Source organism: Pelobates fuscus, chromosome 8, assembly GCF_036172605.1.
Source record: "Pelobates fuscus isolate aPelFus1 chromosome 8, aPelFus1.pri, whole genome shotgun sequence".
In the NCBI taxonomy this organism is placed as follows: domain Eukaryota; kingdom Metazoa; phylum Chordata; class Amphibia; order Anura; family Pelobatidae; genus Pelobates; species Pelobates fuscus.
Window position 1 is genome coordinate 18,808,686 of NC_086324.1, and position 22,675 is coordinate 18,831,360.

The following is a 22,675-nucleotide window of genomic DNA, read 5'->3' on the forward strand; positions in this document are numbered from 1 at the left end:
TTAATAAGTAATAATTACCATAAAACGTGCCTGTAATCCAGCGCTCAGTCTCAGTCTTGCCTTACAATCCTAATAGCTTTTGTCCAAACCAATGCTCATCTATGAGAAGTATTCAAGTTATCCGGTGCGTGATGACACCAGACGGACACGAAGACGTCGTAGACAGGAAGAATTGTTTCAAGTGGCCGTTCTCAGACAAATGTAAACATTATATCGCCAGAGAAAAAGGCCAGGGTTTATACACCAAAATCACTACATTAAGGATTTGTGGTTTAAGTAAACATTTTGCACATTTTGCTATAAATTCCAGAAATTAAAAAAATTTATAGACAATTGACCTCCTGTTTTTAATATCAATTTCCTTCCCTTGTCGTCCATGTGATTCTGGAATCACTTTTATGTCACTAATTGCTATAACAGTCAATGTCACACATTCCAAAAAAATATATAATATAAATAATAAAATATGACTTCTCTGCATATTTCTTATGCTTACAGACGATAAACAAACAAAATCTCACTGGGTCCCATTCGGATTGCAACATGAAAGATAAACATGCTAGTTGTAAAACTTGCACAGTATCGCAGAGTATCGCCTCTAATAATATCCTTAATTAATCAAGCTCAGGACATGAACATGGTCTGGTTTATTAACCTCTTAAAGTGAAGATACCAATAAACAAAACCAGTAATATGATGGGGTGTAATATAATTCTCTAATACCCGATTCTATAGGAATTCTAAGATCCTATAGCCATGGGAAGGCCTAACTCAAATAAAAGTCAAATTCTGCAAAATAAGTCTAGAAAAGATAAATAGAATAAATCCATTTTTGGTAAGTAATGGGGCCCTAGGTTATAGCCCCTGCCCCCCTCCCCCACCACCCCCCGGTTTGCAAACTTCCCATTGTGTATTACCGAATACAGCTGGGTTCAGTTCTGCTGTCACAGTATCAGTCGTGTTCTGCATTAAATACAGATTCTGGCATGCCACGTACCCTGACATTGTTAAACCGCTATCTTTTAAATATCGACTATCATTATGAGGGTGGATGTCTGTGCTGCCACAATTTAATTAAAGTATGCACCTCTACATGTCTCCGTTTTGTTCTCACCCAATGCACCCCAACCAAAATAATTAAAGAAAAACGGATAAACTGAGTTTAATTCCAAGCCGAACTGGGCATTTCTTAACACAGCAGCCCAGTTGAATGTGGGCAGAGAGGGCCAGGAAAAAGTACTGTAAATGTGTTTGGAGGCTGCAAATGAGATTGTTTGCGCAGAGTGAGCTAATTGTGTTGTGGTGTTTTTGTGTTTCGGTTTCAGTTGTGTTTTGTTTGTGGTCTAAAATGTCTGGTTAGGGCGTGTAGAGAGTGTGTGCATAGAAGATGAAGCGAGTGAGTGCTTAGACACTGTGATGTATGTATGTATGTATAGGTGATGTAGTGTGTGTAGGGGCATGGTGTGTGTTTGTTATAGTTTGTGAGGGTTGCAGTGTGTGTAGTGGTGTAGTGTGTGTTTGGTATAGTTTGCGAGGAATATATTGTGTAGGGGTGTAGTGTGTGTTTGGTATAGTTTGTGAGGGTTGCAGTGTGTGTAGTGGTGTAGTGTGTGTTTGGTATAGTTTGCGAGGAATATATTGTGTAGGGGTGTAGTGTGTGTTTGGTATAGTTTGTGAGGGGTATAGTGTGTGTAGGGGTGTAGTTTGTGTGGGGAGTGCTAGGGTCTATATTGTGACATGGCGAGCATATTTATATATATATATTTTTTTAATTAAAAAAAAAAAAGCTTTATGTCCCACTTTCTTATTACCTTTATGTCCAACTTTCTTTTTACCTTTGGCCAGGGAGGGGGGACCTAGCAAGCCCTGGTGGTCCGGTGGTGGGGCTCCTCTGGTTGCAAACTGACTTTACTCCTCTCACAATGTTCTTTCCGAGCATTGCCATGGTAAAGTGCAACAACACTCCAAACTGCCTGATCGCAGGAGGAACAAACAGGAAGTGCCAGGAGGCCGGTGATTGATTGGTCATTGATCTACCTGCTATCAGCCTGAGAAGGCAGATAGCAAGGCAGGCTCTGCATTGGCCATTGCAAATCACCAGGCTTTTGCCGGATTTGCCCAATGGCCTGTCCGGGCCTGATTTAATGACTTTATTAGCAGGATATTACAGCCATGAAAATGTATCTACAAGGCCATATACTGATATTTGACAACTGCATACGTATGTGTTTATATTAGTGTTAGAAATAGTGCAATAGTGATCTATTTATATACATAAATATTTACTTACATATTTTTGCAGTTATCAGATTTCAACATACACATTGTAGAGTTACAGTGAGAAACTGACACACAAATATACCCCCCAGGCCCGGACTGGCCATCAGGCAAACCAGCAACTGCCCTGTGGGCCGAGATGGCTACTGGCAAAGGTAAGGTGGGAGTAAGACCCATGCAGGGTCTATCCAAATGTGTTATGATGGGCCAGTAGGGATATCAAAGATCTCTCTCATTGGCCCACTGACTATGAATGGATGCAGGTGGGGGAGAGAGCTCTATCCTGCAGATCCGCCGGGTTTCTCTTGCAAGGTCAGAGCGTTACTGCCGTTACCATGGCAATGCTCTGGTCTCGGGAAGTGAACTCTTGCCCCAGGAACTGCTGACTAGAGTTCACTCACCACCAGACCACCAAGGCTTCACCACCAGACCACCAGGGCTTGGAAGCACTGTCCCTCCTCCTGGCAAAGGGAGGAAGGGTGCAAAGTATATTTATTTTAATTAGAAAAATATATATACATGTATTTGCCTTAATCTGTCCCCACATACACAATAACACACTTCACCACACACACACACACTGCACCCTCACACACTATTCCCATCACACACACACACACACTGCACCCTCACATATACCCAATGCATCCCTGACACACCCTGCAGCCTCACACACACACACACACACACACACAATGCACCTTCACACACACACTGCTCCTCTCACATACAAACTGCACACGTCACATACACATCGCACCCATCACACATACACTGCACTCTAACGCTGGGCAAGCAGGGCAGATGCCCCCTTTTACCCTATGCCTCCAATAAGTACTGTTAGGATTGCCGATCCTTAAATATACTATTGCAGACTATTGAACGCTGAGGGCCCTCTGATAGCATTGTAACCTCAGGGGCCCGGTCAGCGCTGTGGAGCTTTAACAGCATGACCCTGTTATGATGTCAGAGCAGGGAGGAAGTGACAGCCAGTCACTTCCTCCCAGCTAAAACCGGTACCGCGCGGGAAGGAAAAAATTAGGAGGGGAGCAGATTGAGAGTCTCTGACTGCCAACATCAGCAGCCAGCCATTGGCTGCATGTGTGTCTGTATGTGAATCTAAGTGACTGTATGAGTATCTGTGTGACTGTATGTGTATATGTGTCTGTATGTGTATCTGTTTGTCTATATGTGAATGACTGAATGGGTCTATATGTGTATTTGTTAATCTGTGTGCGTGTATGTGTATCTGTGTGTCTGTATGTGAATGTGTATGTCTGTATGTGCAGTTGTGTGTCTGTATGTGAATGTGTATGTTTGTATGTATCTGTGTGTCTGTATTTGTATCTGTGTGCTTGTATGTGTATCTGTGTGTCTGTATATGTGTCTGTATGTATATCTGCGTGTCTGTCTATATGTGTATATCTATGTTTATGTCTGCATATGTATCTGTGTATTTACATGTGTGTGTAATTGTGTGCCCCTGTGTATCTAGTATTCTCCCAGGTGTCAGTGTTTGTATATGTGTGTCATTCTATGTATCTGAATGTGTTTGTCTGTTTGTTTGTTTGCTTGTTTATATTTATTTATATTTATACAATATTGTTGTAAAGAGCATGATTGCATGCCAATGAGTGTGGGGAAGGGGGGCAGGGTCCAATTGGCCCAAGCAAAATTCTTGCCCAGGGTCAAATCAACATTGAAGATGGCCCTGACTGCACCCCACACACATTGCAACCTCATATACACCCATTATATATATACCCTTTGCACCCTCACATACGTAGAGCAGCCATACACAAATTATATTCAAGACACACACACACTTTAATATTGATTGGACCCTGGGCAAGCATTTTGCTTTGGCCTACTGGATCCTGCCACCACCCACCTCCTACTCCCTGGCATGCAATCACGCCCTTTACACCAACTCCCCTCTCTCCCCCCCCCCCCCCCCCCAAATAAAACACATTTAGATACACAGAATGACACTCATACAGATACACAAAAACTAAATCTCCTATACTCACTCTGGGTCCTCCACACCCAATAGATCCTCTGTAAGCACATACACCAACTACACACACTACATTCCTGACATACACACTGCGGATCCCCTATGCACACACTAGATCCCCTGTAAGCAAACACACACTACATTTCTAGACCAGGGATAGGCAACCTTCGGCACTCCAGATGTTGTGGACTACTTCCCCCATAATGCTCTTGGGAGGTGTAATCAAAAACATCTGGAGTGCCGAAGGTTGCCTATGCCTGCCCTAGACACACACTTTACAGCCCCTACAAATGCTACATCAACTATACACATACACTACAGCCTCTATACACACTATGCCCTCATATAAACACAAACTATCTCAGCTCATTCTCTACAGCCCCTAGCCACACATATTACACCACAGACACAACACAACTGAAACCTACCTATTTACACAAAACACCACACCACAATCAGCTCACTCTACACACACGCAATCCCACAAACAGGCGCCAAACACAAGCAAAATGCGCTTTCACAAGTCACAAACAAACACAGGGAAAGCATGTTGATAAATGTGTTAATACTCAGAACAGCAACAATGCCAACAGCACCAAACAAGATTTTGTTAAGTGGTCCATTTATTCGGACATTCGTTCATTTTTATTTTTATTTTAACCAATTAGTTTTCAAATTAAATTAACAAAAAACTATTAGTTTTTACATTTTTCAAAAACTTTGTCAAAAAACTAACGCTCACGTTTAACGCACAGTAACAGATCAAAGATCGTGGCATACTGACGATATCTCAGTCTCTCAATCAGGGTACATCACTCTCTCTTTATTAGAAAATATTGAAACAGTAACACATTGTTTTGTTTTTTTTAAATCATTTTTCTTTTTATTAAATATTTAATGGTCAAATAATTTTGTTTACCCCCTTCACCGGCAGTGGAATCGGCAACACATTGCTCTGCAAGTGCCATATGCCCCCCCACAGCGGAAGGCTTAATGCTCTTTTGAACAGGAAGACCTTATATTATACAATACATTCAGGGAACACATTTAAATATTAATAACAGTGAAAATAAAAATAATATTCAACATTTTCTTGGAGTGATATATATATATATATATATATTTTTAACAAACATTTGGCTTCTAACATTTTACAGAATATTTCTCACTATGACAGTACACAACCAGAAAACAACCTGTTATTTTCTTACTGCGATTATTAATCAAACAACCAGGTTACCGCACTGCTAATAAAGTTTAAATATTCACTGTGATATGTACAAGTGTGCTTGTCCCATATTGAAATAGATTTCCAACAGACGTTCCAATCAAACAGGTCAATCCATATGCACTTTACATACTAAATCTATTTTTACTTTGCGTTTTTTATATAAATAGTAATAACTTTGATTTTGTGCTGTTTTTTTCTTACCGTTTGTATCAGCAGGAAATGTCAAAATTACATATGTGGTGAGATAATACAATGGGCCAATGGAGCATGAACTGGATTTTAGTAAGTTATAGAACAGAGAGCTCGACATTGTGATTTGACATTTTTATGACGTCCATAAACAGCTCCCTAACTATCATGGGTTAGGTTTGGTGAGAGGTCCTGATGTAATGTAGGATAAAGGCAACACTACCCTGTGGATGCACTTCTAATTTATCTTGTCTTTCGGACATCGAGAAATTATCCATAAACGAAGCACCAAATATGAACGATAAAATCTATTGCTAACGTTCTGTATGTCTACACAGTGCACATGCTGCACTGCTCACTTTGTCAAGGCACGCCCCTGAGGAACATAATTTTTGGAATTATGTCCATGAACTAAGCTCTCTCACCCTAGCACCATGTTATGTAAGTAAAAAAAAATACAGATGAATTGGAGAGGTGGAATATTCTGGTTTATACGATGTGCTTTGGTACATTTCTAACTCTATAATAAAAAACCTTTTCTAAGGTGGGGTTAACGTTATATGGGGTGGGGAGGGGGGGGGATTGTTGTAATCAAACTTCTAATGTGACAAGTAGACTAGATGCTCTGTACTTCCTGTAACATAGATGTTTTTTGAGGTTCTACAAGGCAGTAGAAAAAAATATCTCTTGCCCCGATGCCTTCTAAGTGAAACTATGAGAGGGACCCGCAGATAAATATTTGTGTTCTATAAAGTGTCCACAATATATGACGGGTCTATTGTCTTTTTGAACATTAAGCAAAACAAACGGGAGAAATAAAGAGAAATATTAGAAACTGCCCCAAAATGTCATATTAGATAGATAGATAGATAGAGATAGACCGATCTAAAAATGTATTCAATCTGCAAAGTTCTTGAAAATGTGTGAGGATTAATTTTAAATGTTTCCATTGCTGTACTGCTCCTAATAATGTACAGTGCTATCTGCCCACGTAGCGTGTTACTTATTGTGAAGAAAGAGAATTAGCAGAATGCCCACATGGCAAGGAGAATAAACGCATTTGGCACAAAGAATCCAATAAACATGTCCTACGAACAGTGGCCATATTTAAAAAATACAGAATGAGCTTAGAATGGATCCAGATATTTAGAATTGTCCCAGGTGTCTTCTGTGGTCATATGTTGAGCTGTAAGTCTATGAAACTTAGTATTTTAACCCAAATATTTTAATTTAAAGCAGGACCTCTATGTCATGACAGGCCATGTTTGACTTCCAGTGCTAAACTAAACAGTTTTGTTCTTGTGTGAATTGATCTTGTTCCCACTGGCGGCTAAAATGTGTGCAATTGATTATTAACCCGAACGTGTCAGTAAATTATAATTAGCATTGTTAGCAAAACAGTCCTGGGCGTGAACATTTTTTAAATCTTAAACCCTGTCTTTTCTCTTCTTTTGGGTATATAAGTGAAAAAGCAAGAAGAGATTCATGTTTAATGGTACAGATATTCGTAACCCTGGATTTTCTAGTGTGTGAGTTGTAGAATCACTGACAATGTTGGGTTAGCCCTCAGTCTGAGCCAGCCGACCATTGACTAAGAGTGAGCAGAGATACAGAAATCTGCCACTAGAGGCACTGTTTATTTTTGTCAAAACATGAAGAAAGGTGTCGGGAGGAATCATAAAAAACCCAATAAAGCAAAATAGGGAATGTAATAATAAGTACAAGCTAAATAGTATTTGTCTTTTAGGATATTTATGCATTTCTCTACTTATGATGCATTTAATTCTTTATTTAATGGCGGTGAATTAAAAAATAATTATGTCATGTTTTTTATATAGTTATGTCTGCCATACAGTATATAGATATATATAAAAAATACTCTAAAAATAATTTATTGGCTATATTGTCATCTAAAGCACATGTTGTGTATTTTACAATGTGTGATCCAGAATTGTATCTAATATTCTCCAATCTCCCGTATCCAGAAGACGGTTCATTCAGCAGATACATTAGCGCGAAGCAATAGTTACAAAGAATCGCAATGTTTCATAGAAATTGTTGTCATTACCATGTGCATTTGTGCTCCATTTATGCAAAATATTGCCATTCATAGTAAGATTAAAAGTAGTTCTACCATCACATAATATACCGTAACAAAATGCTGTGTGCTATTTTATACGCAGGTCACATGTTTTTTTTTCTTTTTTTTATGTATAGTTGGACGTTTCAATAAAGCCCAGATTATCTGTGGAGAAAAAGCTCACATTCCCCATAGCTGCTACTTGATTGCAGGTGTCGGATGGACAATTTCATAGTCTGCATGATGCTCCTTATGTTCTAAAATTCTTCAGTCAAACATTTCATAGTGACGTGTCTGTCGGACCCGAGGAACCATGTCAATCAGCAATCTGAATGAGAAGGAAATAGACATATTGCTTGTTAATTGTGTAAAACTAGACTAAAGGGTTTTCTACGTGGCATGAAATTAAACAATGTAGGTCACTGAGGAAAGCACTAGGTATCATTACTATAACTGGTGGAAGTGGGATGTGACCCCCAGGCATTGGAAAAATGTCTTCAAATACAGTTGCAAGAAAAAGTATGTGAACCCTTTGGAATGATATGGATTTCTGCAACAATTTTGGTCTTAAAATGTGATCTGATCATCATCCAAGTCACAACAATAGATAATCACAGTCTGCTTAAACTAATAACACACAAAGAATGAAATGTTGCCATGTTTTTATTGAACACACCATGTAAACATTCACAGTGCAGGTGGAAAAAGTATGTGAACCCCTAGACTAATGACATCTCCAAGAGCTAATTGGAGTGAGATGTCAGCCAACTGGAGTCCAATCAATGAGATGAGGTTGGAGGTGTTGGTTACAGCTGCCCTATAAAAAACACACACCAGTTCTTGGTTTGTTTTTCACAAGAAGCATTGCCTGATGTGAATGATGCCTCGCACAAAAGAGCTCTCAGAAGACCTACGATTAAGAATTGTTGACTTGCATGAAGCTGGAAAGGATTATAAAAGTATCTCCAAAAGCCTTGCTGTTCATCAGTCCACGGTAAGACAAATTGTCTATAAATGGAGAAAGTTCAGCACTGCTGCTACTCTCCCTAGGAGTGGCCGTCCTGTAAAGATGACTGCAAGAGCACAGCGCAGACTGCTCAATAAGGTGAAGAAGAATCCTAGAGTGTCAGCTAAAGACTTACAAAAGTGTAATGCCTTAACTATGGTATCCTCTTACTTCCTGGTTCCACGGAGCCTAGCCACACCCCTGTATGACACGGTCTGCCTATTTAATCTGACTGCACCAGCTGATCAGGGCTGGATTATTGAACTACGTTCTGTACTCACGAACCGGCTGCAACTTAGTTGTGAAAACCTGCTGTTACCGGACCGGAATAGAAGACTTCAAGTTCCCTTCGCCTCTCCTCATCCACGGCTAAAGCTGAACTCTATCCATGCAGGATAATCTGCCTCTGAGGAATCTCGGGAACCAGTGTTCTATAAGCCGGAAGCTAAGTAAAACTTCTCTGATAAACGTTGCATCTAAAGCTGTTATTTCCTGTCTCCAAAGTCCTTCGTTAAAGCCAACCGTTACAGCTAACTTCAACACATACTTGTCTCAGTTAGCTGCATCTATCTTTCTTCAGTTAAAGTCTATGGAACAGCTATTGTAACTTCTTATCATCTAATTAATTAATACTACTAAAGGACTCTTGCTGCTTCAGTTCCGTTTACTCCTTAAAGCTACAGTGCATATAACTGTGGACTTCATTTATCGTTTAATACTTAATGCTACAGTACCTGTATATTGGAATTAAAGTCAATACCAATTACTCCTAATAAATATTCGAACTATAAGAAATCTGCAGTTGTGTTCCTTCATATGAAATGTTTAAACGTGACAGATTAATCCAGCCTTTGTAATGGATCCAGCAGATTTCAATTCTACTATAGCTACGCTGAATCAAAGAGTTAATGCACTAGCCCAAAGTGTGCAAGACCTGCAAGTTACTAATGAAAGACTTCTCACTTATATCAGAGATTTACAAACTCATACTCCTCATACTACTCTGCACTCGGCTAGTGATCCTGCTGTGTGTAACCCTGAAAAGTTCTATGGAGATCGTTCCAGATACAGGGAGTTCCTCAACTCTTGCAAACTTTTAATTGCTTTGAAACCTAGATCCTATCCTACAGAAAGAACTAAAGTTTGTTCGGTTATTTCCTTTCTAAGAGGTGAACCTATGTCATGGGCTCATTCCTTTCTGGAAAACGATGACCCCATTTTAGATTCACTGGATGAATTTTTTGAAGCCATGTCTCTTCTCTATGAAGATCCTAACAAACAAGCTACAGCTGATTTAACAATCAGAACACTACAGCAAAGAAATAGACCCGTTGAAGATTACATTGCTGAATTCAAAAGATGGGCTATAGAAACGCAATGGAATGACATCACATTGCGCAACCAATTTCGAATTGGTTTATCGGAAGCTGTAAAAGATGAATTATCTAGAACAGAACTCCCTACTAATTTGAACGCTCTAATTCGCCTATCAATCAGCATTGACAGAAGATTAAGAGAAAGAAATGCCGAAAAAGCCCTTTCACATTCAAAAGACCGCAAACCTTTCACTCCCTCAAAAGCTCCAGATAAGACTTCCATACCAATCGAACCTATGGAAATAGGGATAATAAGAAGTCCCCTCACTCCTGAAGAGAAAAATCGAAGACGTCAATTAAACCTATGCATGTATTGTGCCTCTCAAGTTCATTTAGTCTCTGATTGTCCTTCATTGAAATGGATAAAAGGCAGAAGGCAGTCTCATGCCTCTTCCATCCTAAGTGTACTTCCCTCTACAGCAAATACTCAAATGTCCCCTATCGTTCTTGTATTACAGTGGGACAATAAAAGAATTATAACCAAGGCTGTTATCGATTCCGGTGCAAATGGAGTATTCATCGACTCAGCCTTTGTAACAAAGAATAAAATTCCTTGTGTTCGTAAAAGAACTTCTGTACCTGTTAAAGTGATTGACGGGTCCCTCATCTCATCGGGACCAATACTTCATGAATCCATCCCTCTAAAAGTAACCATCAATCATACTCATACGGAAAGTCTTATATTTGATGTCATCTCATCACCATTTTTTCCTATTATATTAGGGATCAACTGGTTAAGGAACCACAACCCTCAAATCTCATGGTTTCCCTTCTCTCTTGCATTTGATTCTGATTATTGCAAGAAAACATGCTTGCAACGTATTCCAATTCTCCAGTCTACGAAAGAACCAGCTAAAACCTCATGTTGTTCTGACACCGAACTGGAGTCTCCTCCTCCTACAGTCATTGGAATCCTATCTTCTCTTATCGACGTCGTTAAAGGTCTCAGTGAAGACGCTCTTGAACTTCCTGAATCAAGTAAATTATCCAAGAAAAACGGTCTCTACTATTTTAAAGACCGGATTTATGTACCTCCCTCTTTCAGAATTAAAGTACTTGAAATTATTCATGATTCTCCTCTGGCAGGTCATCCAGGTATGAAAAAGACCCTTGAATTGTCTAAAAGATACTATTGGTGGCCTCGTCAAGACCAAACTATTGAATCTTATGTCAATTCCTGTTCTGTATGCCAAAGATCCAAACATGTGTCCTTGCTAAAGCCTTATCATCCTGACCCTTTCCAAAGAAATGTCACTACTTCTCCTGATCCCATATTGGTCCAGGGTGAAGAAGAATACGAAATTCAAAGTATACTGGATTCAAGGATCCATCGTGGCTCCTTACAATACCTCATCAGATGGAAAGGATATGGTGTTGATGAAGATACATGGGAAAACTCCTCTGTTGTTCATGCTAATAAATTGATTTCCAAATTTCACAAGCATAACCCTTCTAAGCCAAATCAATAGCACCCAGAGGTTGCTCATTAGAGAGGGGGTACTGTAATGCCTTAACTATGGTATCCTCTTACTTCCTGGTTCCACGGAGCCTAGCCACACCCCTGTATGACACGGTCTGCCTATTTAATCTGACTGCACCAGCTGATCAGGGCTGGATTATTGAACTACGTTCTGTACTCACGAACCGGCTGCAACTTAGTTGTGAAAACCTGCTGTTACCGGACCGGAATAGAAGACTTCAAGTTCCCTTCGCCTCTCCTCATCCACGGCTAAAGCTGAACTCTATCCATGCAGGATAATCTGCCTCTGAGGAATCTCGGGAACCAGTGTTCTATAAGCCGGAAGCTAAGTAAAACTTCTCTGATAAACGTTGCATCTAAAGCTGTTATTTCCTGTCTCCAAAGTCCTTCGTTAAAGCCAACCGTTACAGCTAACTTCAACACATACTTGTCTCAGTTAGCTGCATCTATCTTTCTTCAGTTAAAGTCTATGGAACAGCTATTGTAACTTCTTATCATCTAATTAATTAATACTACTAAAGGACTCTTGCTGCTTCAGTTCCGTTTACTCCTTAAAGCTACAGTGCATATAACTGTGGACTTCATTTATCGTTTAATACTTAATGCTACAGTACCTGTATATTGGAATTAAAGTCAATACCAATTACTCCTAATAAATATTCGAACTATAAGAAATCTGCAGTTGTGTTCCTTCATATGAAATGTTTAAACGTGACAAAAAGTCACTGGCAAATGCTAACATCCCTGTTAGCAAATCTACAATACGTAAAAGACTAAACAAGAATGGATTTCATGGGAGGATACCACAGAGGAAGCCACTGCTGTCCAAACAAAACATTGCTGCACGTTTACAGTTTGCACAAGAGCACCTGGATGTTCCACAGCAGTACTGGCAAAATATTCTGTGGACAGATGAAACCAAAGTTGAGTTGTTTGAAAGAAACACACAACACTATGTGTGGTGAAAAAGAGGCACAGCACACCAACATCAAAACCTCATCCCAACTGTGAAGTATGGTGGTGGGGGCATCATGGTTTGGGGCTGCTTTGCTGTATCCGGGCCTGGACGGATTGCTATCATCGAAGGAAAAATTAATTCCCAAGTTTATCAAGACATTTTGCAGGAGAACTTAAGGCCATCTGTCTACCAGCTGAAGCTCAACAGAAGATGGGTGTTGCAACAGGACAATGACCCAAAGCATAGAAGTAAATCAACAACAGAATGGCTTAAACAGAAGAAAATACGCCTTCTGAAGTGGCCCAATCGGGTTGAGTCCTGACCTCAACCCGATGGAGATGCTGTGGCATGACCTCAAGAAAGCGATTCACACCAGACATCCCAAGAATATTGCTGAACTGAAACAGTTCTGTAAAGAGGAATGGTCAAGAATTACTCCTGACCGTTGTGCACGTCTGATCTGCAACTACAGGAAATGTTTGGTTGAAGTTATTGCTGCCAATGTTTACATGGTGTGTTCAATAAAAACATGACAGCATTTCATTCTTTGTGTGTTATTAGTTTAACCCCTTAAGGACACATGACATGTCTGACACGTCATGATTCCCTTTTATTCCAGAAGTTTGGTCCTTAAGGGGTTAAGCAGACTGTGATTGTCTATTGTTGTGACTTAGATGATGATCAGATCACATTTTATGACCAATTTGTGCAGAAATACATATCATTCCAAAGGGTTCACATACTTTTTCTTGCAACTGTAGTTCTAAGACAGCAGAAAGAAAAATAGCTACAGGTATCTCCCCCTCCTCTTCTTGAACAAGCCATACAACACGTTTTGGTGGGACATGATGGAGTGAATAAAACTACGTATGAGACTTTTCCTGGTCTTCTTTTTGTAATCTGAGCCAAAGGATGATAGAATATACCACATAAAGCTCAACTAATTCTAAAAAGTAATATTGCATCGTCTCTTCAATTCACCATGGACAATAGTAATTAATGTTCCTTTCAAAGGTATGTGTTCATACAAAGGATGCAGCCATGAGTCTTTGAACAACAGGCCAGATTCCCTTTATCACTCTCACACGGCAAATTAAAATGCAATAGTGTCCAGACACGTGGGAATGTCCACCAGTTATAGGGTCATTCCTCTAAGGTACACATTCTGGTGAAGGCTAGATGAATTTATTGGGCAACATGTCTGGATCTCTGCAATATGAACAGGATCTCTACAATATCATGACAATTCATTGATTTATTAATCTAGCAATGCTGGGAGAGTTGTCATTTTAGAAATATAAACTTAACTACATGCTGAACTGGGAACAAGCCTTCCAAATGAATGCCTAAATGAGTAAATAAAAAAAAAAAACTTACTAAACCTTTACTTACTAAACATCTAATGGTAGTCTTTCACACCTCAACCCACTGTGCTTATTTTAGTAAGTAGAAAGACATGTGATTCACTATTTTCAGATCATGGACTATCTGTAAATAACTTGACAACCCTCAGATCATGTTATCTAACGCCACAGGAAAAGGAGGTCACTCACTTGACACCATACGCCATAATTATGAATCCAATTAGAATTCCTACGGAGCCGTCGAGATACCAGACATCACTATCATGTTTAAACACTTCTGCGCTTAGAAGAATGGAAAACCCCATAATTCCTCCAACCAGAGAGTTGAATCCTGTAATAACACACAGATACAATAAATATGATTATTGCTGCTAAGTCTCAGATAACGAATATAGTCTGATTGTTGAGCCCTTCTATATCAACAAAATTGTATTTGGTTCCATTGGTAGAACGGTCTAGTGACACAGATCTATTAACGGCTGATTCTCTTTCTCTGCTTAGCAGATCATGACATGATTTTCCATACACCACCTTAAGGTAATTACTAAATATGTGTGTACAGGTCCTGCCCTTTGATTTCTTATATCAGTTAACCTGCAGTCCTTTCAACCAGGTCAGAAATACACAGTCTAAGTCTTGGCTGCCCTGTCATAGCAGATTCTATTTTGGTTACAAATAATTCCCAGATGCCTTTTAGTGCTTTATACAACAACAAATGCAGATTGGAGGACTATTCCTCTGTGTGTTGAACTTGTACCCCATCCACTGTGAGAACATGCGCCTGTATCCATGGCTGCACTAAAATTGTATTAGTTTAGTTCAAACATCTGTCAACCCAAGCTTGCCGCAGCTTCCTTCTCTGTTCATAATGAGATCCAACCAGGGCTGACTCGTGCAGCTCCAACTTAACCCCATCAAAACATTCTCAGTGCGTTAATCTGTTTTAAAACTGTCATCATTTTTTTTTTTTATTATTATTTCTAAAGAATCTGAGGCTTTTGTTTGATGCTCAATATGTCCATAACAAAAAAGTAGGAATTAATAAAATATTTGAATACAAATGTGAAATATTCAAAAAAATATATATTTTGACAAACTGCACAAAAGTATATGTTTCTAGAAAGTAGACATCCCAAGGTATTAATCGAAGGACATTTTGATACTTTTCATGTAACCACTTTATCGCCAATCTGTGTCAAGGCATCTGGCTATATCTTGTTCTTTTGTGTTTTCTATCCACATACATACACATTCATGTAACATTACACTTTAGTAAGCTTTCTATGGTAAGCTAGCTTCATCCCACTGCTGTTAAAAACCCAAGATGTAATTAGTTCTTCAAATACTTCATGATGACCAACATATATTACAAAATTTGTTTTTTTGCATTAACCCTTATTTGGTCCAAAATTCTTAGAGGATGTATACATATAAATATAGTTTAAAAATTGCACTCGAAAGCCAAGTGATTTGAAGTTGTTATGGCCACTACAGTTTGTATGTGTAGTGTTACCCTATGAAATGCACATTTAACCTCCATCAGCATCATTGGGATGCCACCAGCCAGCCTGCAACTAAAATTTCGGACTGGCTTATATCAATTCTGGGTAACTTATGTTGCAGAGAATATCAGTCATTGGTTTAAAGTGTTCATTTTATGTCCTCTGATAATGAACTGCTGAGTGAATTGCATCACTGGACCACCAAAGAGCATCATAGCGCTGGGACCCATGTAAGGGGTCAAACCGTTGCAATTCCTTTGTCAATTCTTCTAAAAAATTATTTGTTTAGTAAATAATTTTGCCAGTATTCTGGTTATTATTCACACATTGCTTAGCAATATACCAGGATCATTCAATAACTACATGTTAGAAAAATTCTAAAGCACTGATAGTGCCCGTGGCGACTGGTTTGGAGATATCCGATTGGCATTTGATAGACAGCAAGTACACTGGAAAGTGAGAGTTTCAGAACATTTTATAAAACTGAATTTCAAGTGTTTGTTACGAGCTGCAGTTAGATGTACTGCCAGGGCCACTTAGAAGCATTCTTCCTAGATTCAGAGGTTGATACGTTCCATTTAGGACATCAAGGAATTGTTGTCTCATTATTCCTAGACTGTCAACATTTTAAAATGAATTTATTAAATAAGGCTGGATACGGCACAAGCAGAAAATGTGCCAAAAATATATTTAACTGTTGTTTCCTTGACCATTTATAAATATTTATATCGACTGTTGTTATATATTTTCCGGCTTCCACAAAATCCTCATTAATTGTCATCTCGTTTGAGCAGAACCTTACTCGCCTCTTCCCCTTTGTATAATTGTAAAGCGCTACAGAATATGTTGGCGCTCTGTAAATACTACTACTAATAATAAATTGCCGTTCGATGTACGCATAAGCACGCATAAAACACAATGTAGAATCCAAGAAATTCTGTTTTGTCACTTACCATCTGTTATGAGCGCTCGGCTTGTTAAGACCCTTCCGAGCATGATTTTTGCTGCAGCCAAGAGTGAGCAAAGAATTCCACTCAGAATGGAAACACTAAACAGAAAGTTATCCTGAAAGAGAAAGGGTTAATGTTAGAAAGCACACAGTGTGCATGCACAGTATATATATATATAAAGAACCATAATATTTTTTTAATGTCAGCCTTTGTGTTTCAATTTATTTAATTAAAGCCATACTTTCTGATCGGCAGTAGTAGAACTGGCCTGGTATATAAATTAATTCACTAAAACCAGGACGGAATACTGACTGCATTGCATGTCACACTGAAAATAAACGCAATCACAAAAATATTTTTATTACTCAAAATCCAACAAAGAAATCCAAAACAGAAATACATAATACATATATAATCTTCTCTAATCCATCTTTCTTTTCCAAATTGCTTTTTAATGATTTAGAAAAAAAAGATCATTTATTTTATTTACGATTAAAAATGTTTAGATATCCTCTAAACATCACATTTATTAAATCCTCATTTCATGTCTTCTCTCCTGGTTAGGTTATTTATTATGCTCATTACTTAATAACATTTTCTTTGCTGTTAAAGACCTGCCCACATTGTGGGGGCAGAGGCAACAGGTGAGTGTGTCCATGAAGCAATTGGCATTACAGAGAATGGCTCCGCCCAGAACGGAGGTACATCACCCTGGTGTGCGTGTGTGCCAAGATGACTGGCTGGGCAACCAATCAGGGCTGCCCATACATCAAGAGCTGCTTTAGCACCTGTATATATATATATATATATACAAATAGGTCCATTGGTAATATTAAGGCAATTTAAATATCCTGTGAATCCACAGCACACTGCTGGCCAATCATTTAGCCGGCCTACTGAGGGCAGGACATGCAGGAAGCATAGTTTTAGTGCTTTCCGCAGGGTTCTAGGATCCTGAACCTTGACCAAGCGCTTCTAATGATGCGCTTGCACTACGATTACTGGGGAGAGTTCCCTGGGGCCCCCAAAAGCAGGACAGCAGGGAACTAAGGCTGGATGGCGAGACACGACCCGAAAATCTGGACTATTGGGAGGAATGCCATTTATGAAACTAAAATATTATTTAGAATAAGAACAATGTATCTTATTTACACATTCTGATTTCTTATTGTAGTTAAAGACACATTACTGGGAGTATTATTACTGTGGAGGTCTGTTATACACACAGACACATTACTGGGAGTATTATTGCTGTGGAGCTCTGTTATACACTCAGACACATTACTGGGAGTATTATTGCTGGGGAGCTCTGTTATACACTCAGACACATTACTGGGAGTATTATTGCTGTGGAGCTCTGTTATACACTCAGACATATTACTGGGAGTATTATTACTGTGGAGCTCTGTTATACACTCAGACACATTACTGGGAGTATTATTGCTGTGGAGCTCTGTTATACACACATACACATTACTGGGAGTATTATTGCTATGGAGCTCTGTTATACACTCAGACACATTACTGGGAGTATTATTACTGTGGAGCTCTGAGATACACTCAGACACATTACTGGGAGTATTATTGCTGTGGAGCTCTGAGATACACTCAGACACATTACTGGGAGTATTATTGCTGTGGAGCTCTATTATACACTCAGACACATTACTGGGGGTATTATTGCTGTGGAGTTCTGTTATACACAGAGACACGTTACTGGGAGTATTATTGCTGTGGAGCTCTGTTATACACTCAGACACATTACTGGGAATATTATTGCTGTGGAGCTCTGTTATACACTCAGACACATTACTGGGAGTATTATTGCTGTGGAGCTCTGTTATACACTCAGACATATTACTGGGAGTATTATTACTGTGGAGCTCTGTTATACACTCAGACACATTACTGGGAGTATTATTGCTGTGGAGCTCTGTTATACACACATACACATTACTGGGAGTATTATTGCTATGGAGCTCTGTTATACACTCAGACACATTACTGGGAGTATTATTGCTGTGGAGCTCTGTTATACACACAGACACATTACTGGGAGTATTATTACTGTGGAGCTCTGAGATACACTCAGACACATTACTGGGAGTATTATTGCTGTGGAGCTCTGAGATATACTCAGACACATTACTGGGAGTATTATTGCTGTGGAGCTCTATTATACACTCAGACACATTACTGGGGGTATTATTGCTGTGGAGTTCTGTTATACACAGAGACACATTACTGGGAGTATTATTGCTGTGGAGCTCTGTTATACACTCAGACACATTACTGGGAATATTATTGCTGTGGAGCTCTGTTATACACTCAGACACATTACTGGGAGTATTATTACTGTGGAGCTCTGAGATACACTCAGACACATTACTGGGAGTATTATTGCTGTGGAGCTCTGTTATACACTCAGACACATTACTGGGGGTATTATTGCTGTGGAGCTCTGTTATACACACAGACACATTACTGGGAGTATTATTGCTGTGGAGCTCTGTTATACACACAGACACATTACTGGGAGTATTATTGCTGTGGAGCTCTGTTATACACACAGACACATTACTGGGAGTATTATTGCTGTGGAACTCTGAGATACACTCAGATACACCAACAACATGGAAAAGAGAGATATTAGGATGTAAAAGAGGGACAGCTGGATTTGTTCCTTAAATAGGGACTGTTCCTAAGTAGGGACACTTGGGAGGTATGCTATGGGCCTGTTACATATAGATAGATAGACAGACAGACAGACAGACAGACAGACAGACAGACAGACAGATTAGATAGATAGATAGACAGACAGACAGACAGATTAGATAGATAGATAGATAGAGATATATAGATATATAGATAGATAGATAGATAGATAGATAGATAGATAGATAGATAGATAGATAGATAGATAGATAGATAGATAGAGATAGATAGACAGACAGACAGATTAGATAGATAGATAGACAGACAGATTATATAGATAGATAGACAGACAGACAGACAGATAGACAGATTAGATAGATAGATAGACAGGCAGATAGAGGATATATAGATAGATAGATAGACAGACAGACAGACAGACATACAGATAGATAGATAGACAGACAGACAGACAGACAGACAGATAGATAGATAGATAGATAGACAGATAATGGATGGATAGATAGATAGATAGACAGATAGACAGACAGACAGACAGACAGACAGACAGACAGATAGATCATATGAATTGACAGTGAATAGATAGATTATATGATTGCAAGATTGCCAATTGCTAGATTCTAAAATAGATTCCTAGATATCTGCATCCATGTATCATTTATAGACAATATGATAAACAGCCACACAGATCGGCATCCTCTCATTCTATAGTACATCTCAATACATTGCACTTTCATACTTTTGTTTTACATTTAGTCTGAATATGAGAGCATTGCACACGCCTTCTGCCAGTGAAAAGGTTAACGTCTCCAGTCTCTCCCCCCCCCCCCCCCCCCAACACGGTCCTGCTTGTTGAGTTCTGATCCGACGCAGTCCCCAAAGGAAATATTGTAGTCGTGTTATCCATTACTATTCTTCTCACAGATCCCAGACTCAATTTATTCACACTACGGAGAGGCATAAAACACAAATACCAAGCGCAATATCCCAGCGCCGTAATCTCCTTGCTTCAAACCCATATTGTTAGTGACACTCCATTACCCAACTACACTAGTCTTTAACATGCATTGGGGATGCAGCACTAATTCACACCAATCAATAAAACACATTGATTGCAATTTACGTTACTCTATCTTTATTTATAGTCAGTTCTTTTATGTACAGGTCACTAATTCACTCTACCGGCGTTTGTGGCCTTTTCACAAATCGCCTGCCTGCTTGTCACATCTAAATGATAATTCATCTTTTTCTTTGGGAATTCACAGAATCTGTTTTACGTAGAAGGTTTTAAAAAAAAATCTGATTCCAGGTCTTTGCAATGGCATAAATTAATGCTATATAAATGTTAAAGGGCAAATCAGACCAACACACAAACAATGAAAATCACCTACAACCTGTACCAACCTTTTTCCTGTGATGGTCCTTTTCTTTTTAAAGATATATTAAACATTTAGCAACTGTCATCACAATCCAGTTTGGTCTTGGCATTGTCAAGGCACGCATTGTTGTGTGGGAGGAGATATAGAAATAGTGTTTCCAATTCTCCAGCTCTCTCTATGCTGATTACCAGGTGCAAAGGGCTGAACATATAACAGTAACCAAGAGCAGGGCCGGATTAACATAGGGGCTGATGGAGCTGCAGCTCCAGGCCCAGGCCCATGGAATAGGCCCATTTACATACACTACTCTTAGGTTTGCCACCTGATATTCTGGTATTTTACCAGAACAGTTGGTATTTGAGGCTGCCTGGCCTGCCAGTATTGCAGTAATTCCAGCAATACAAATGCAGATATATTTCTCAGTATAAACAAAGATTACTCTGCAATACCAGCACCCGCCAGGGGTCACTGTGTGTGGAGAGAGGCAGGGATAGGAAGTTACAGCATATCCCTCCCTGCCTATCTCTACTCACTAATCCTCAGGGGAGCAGCTACACAGCACAGAGAGTTTAGAAAGCAACTCCCAGCCTGCAGAGATAGACTACAGCTCAGGGAAGTGAGGGATGAGGGGAAAGGCAGAAGGGAAACATGGGAACACTGAGACACCAAAGGACACTGAGACACTAGTGGACACTGGGGACACAGACACTTGGGGACACTGGGAAACCTGGGGACACTGAGACACTTGGGGACACTGGGAAACAAGGGGACACTGAGACATGGGGCTGCTGAGACACATGGGGATGCTGTGAGACATAGAGACATTGGGATACACATTGGGACACAGAGACACTATGGACACAGTGTATCAATGTCTCCCAGTGTCCCTAGTGTCTCAGTGTCCCCTAGTATCCCAGTGTCTGTGTCCCCATGTCTCTCAGTGTCCCTAGTGTCTCAGTGTCCCCAGTGTCTCAGTGTCCCCATGTCTCCCAGTGTCCCCAAATGTCTGTGTCCCTATGTCTCCCAGTGTCCACATGTCTCTCAGTGTCCCTATGTCTCCCAGCCAGTGTCCCTAGTGTCTCTGTGTCTCCATGTCTGCCACTGTCTGTGTCTCCATGTCTCCCCAAATGTCTCAGTGTCCCCATGTCTCCCAGTGTTCCCAAGTCTAAGTCCACAAGTGCCCCGTGTCTCCCAGTGTCCCCAAGTGTCTCAGTGTCCCCATGCCTTCCAGCCAGTGTCCCTAGTGTCTGTGTCCCCATGTCTCCCAGTGTCCCCTAATCTCCCAGTGTCTGTGTTCCCATGTCTCTCAGTGTCCCCAGTGTCTTAGTGTCCCCAAATGTCTGTGTCCCGATGTCTCTGTGTCCCTAGTGTCTGTGTTTCCATTTCTCCCAGTGTCCCCAAATGTCTGTGTCCACATGTCTCCCAGTGTCTCCATGTCTCCCAGTGTCCCCATGTCTGTATCCACAAGTGCCCCCATGTCTCCCAGTGTCCCCAAGTGTCTCAGTGCCCCCATTTGTATCAGTGTCCCCGGATCTCTGTGTCCCCATGTCTCACTGTGTCCCCATGTCTCTCAGTGTCCACTAGTATCTAGTGACACGAGACACACTGGGACATGGGGACACTGGGAGAAATGGGGACACTGAGACACCGGAAGACTAGGGGACTTGGCGACATGGGGACACTGACACTGTGATACATAGGGACACTGATGCCAGGCTGGCCTTCCAATTCTTTGGACAGACATGCCCCCTTTTAGGGCATGTTTGCCCCTTTTGGCAGTTCTGGTCACGTGATTTGCGTCAGTGGTCCACCCTTTTGCCCCACCCATTGACTTCCAGCTTCACTGGACACTGCTGTTAGGGAGTATGGATTTACTTGAAAGATCCTTTGAGTTTCCCTCCAACACCATCTCCATCAGATACATGACGCTTGAGAGGTATGATTGTTTTAGTGTTTTTGGTCGATACGATTCTGTAATTAGGCCCCATCATAATTGTCAGCACCAGGCCCACTGGGCTCTTAATCTGGCCCTGACCGAGAGGGAGCCAAGATGGAGGCCCCCAGGTTCAGGATACAGGTAAATTCAGCAGCGTTGAGTTCTATGTTTTATTTCATTTTTCAGACCACACAAACAGATATTTGGTAAGTGCATGGGAGAAGGAAACATAGTTTTCAAAAATCTTTCTTTCTTAC

General features: G+C 40.1%; 1 protein-coding gene across 1 annotated transcript in view; it reads right to left on the reverse strand.

Moving 5' to 3' along the window:
* Nucleotides 1-5,416: 5,416 nt before the first annotated feature.
* TMEM163 (transmembrane protein 163) overlaps nucleotides 5,417-22,675 on the reverse strand; it is an 83,763-nt gene continuing 66,504 nt past the window's right edge. The window contains exons 6-8 of the mRNA XM_063429348.1: nucleotides 16,434-16,545; nucleotides 14,168-14,309; nucleotides 5,417-8,122 (exon numbers count right to left, since the gene is read on the reverse strand). Of these exons, the coding sequence (XP_063285418.1) occupies nucleotides 8,062-8,122; nucleotides 14,168-14,309; nucleotides 16,434-16,545 (315 nt within the window). The 3' untranslated portion in view covers nucleotides 5,417-8,061. The remainder of the gene's footprint in view (nucleotides 8,123-14,167; nucleotides 14,310-16,433; nucleotides 16,546-22,675) is intronic.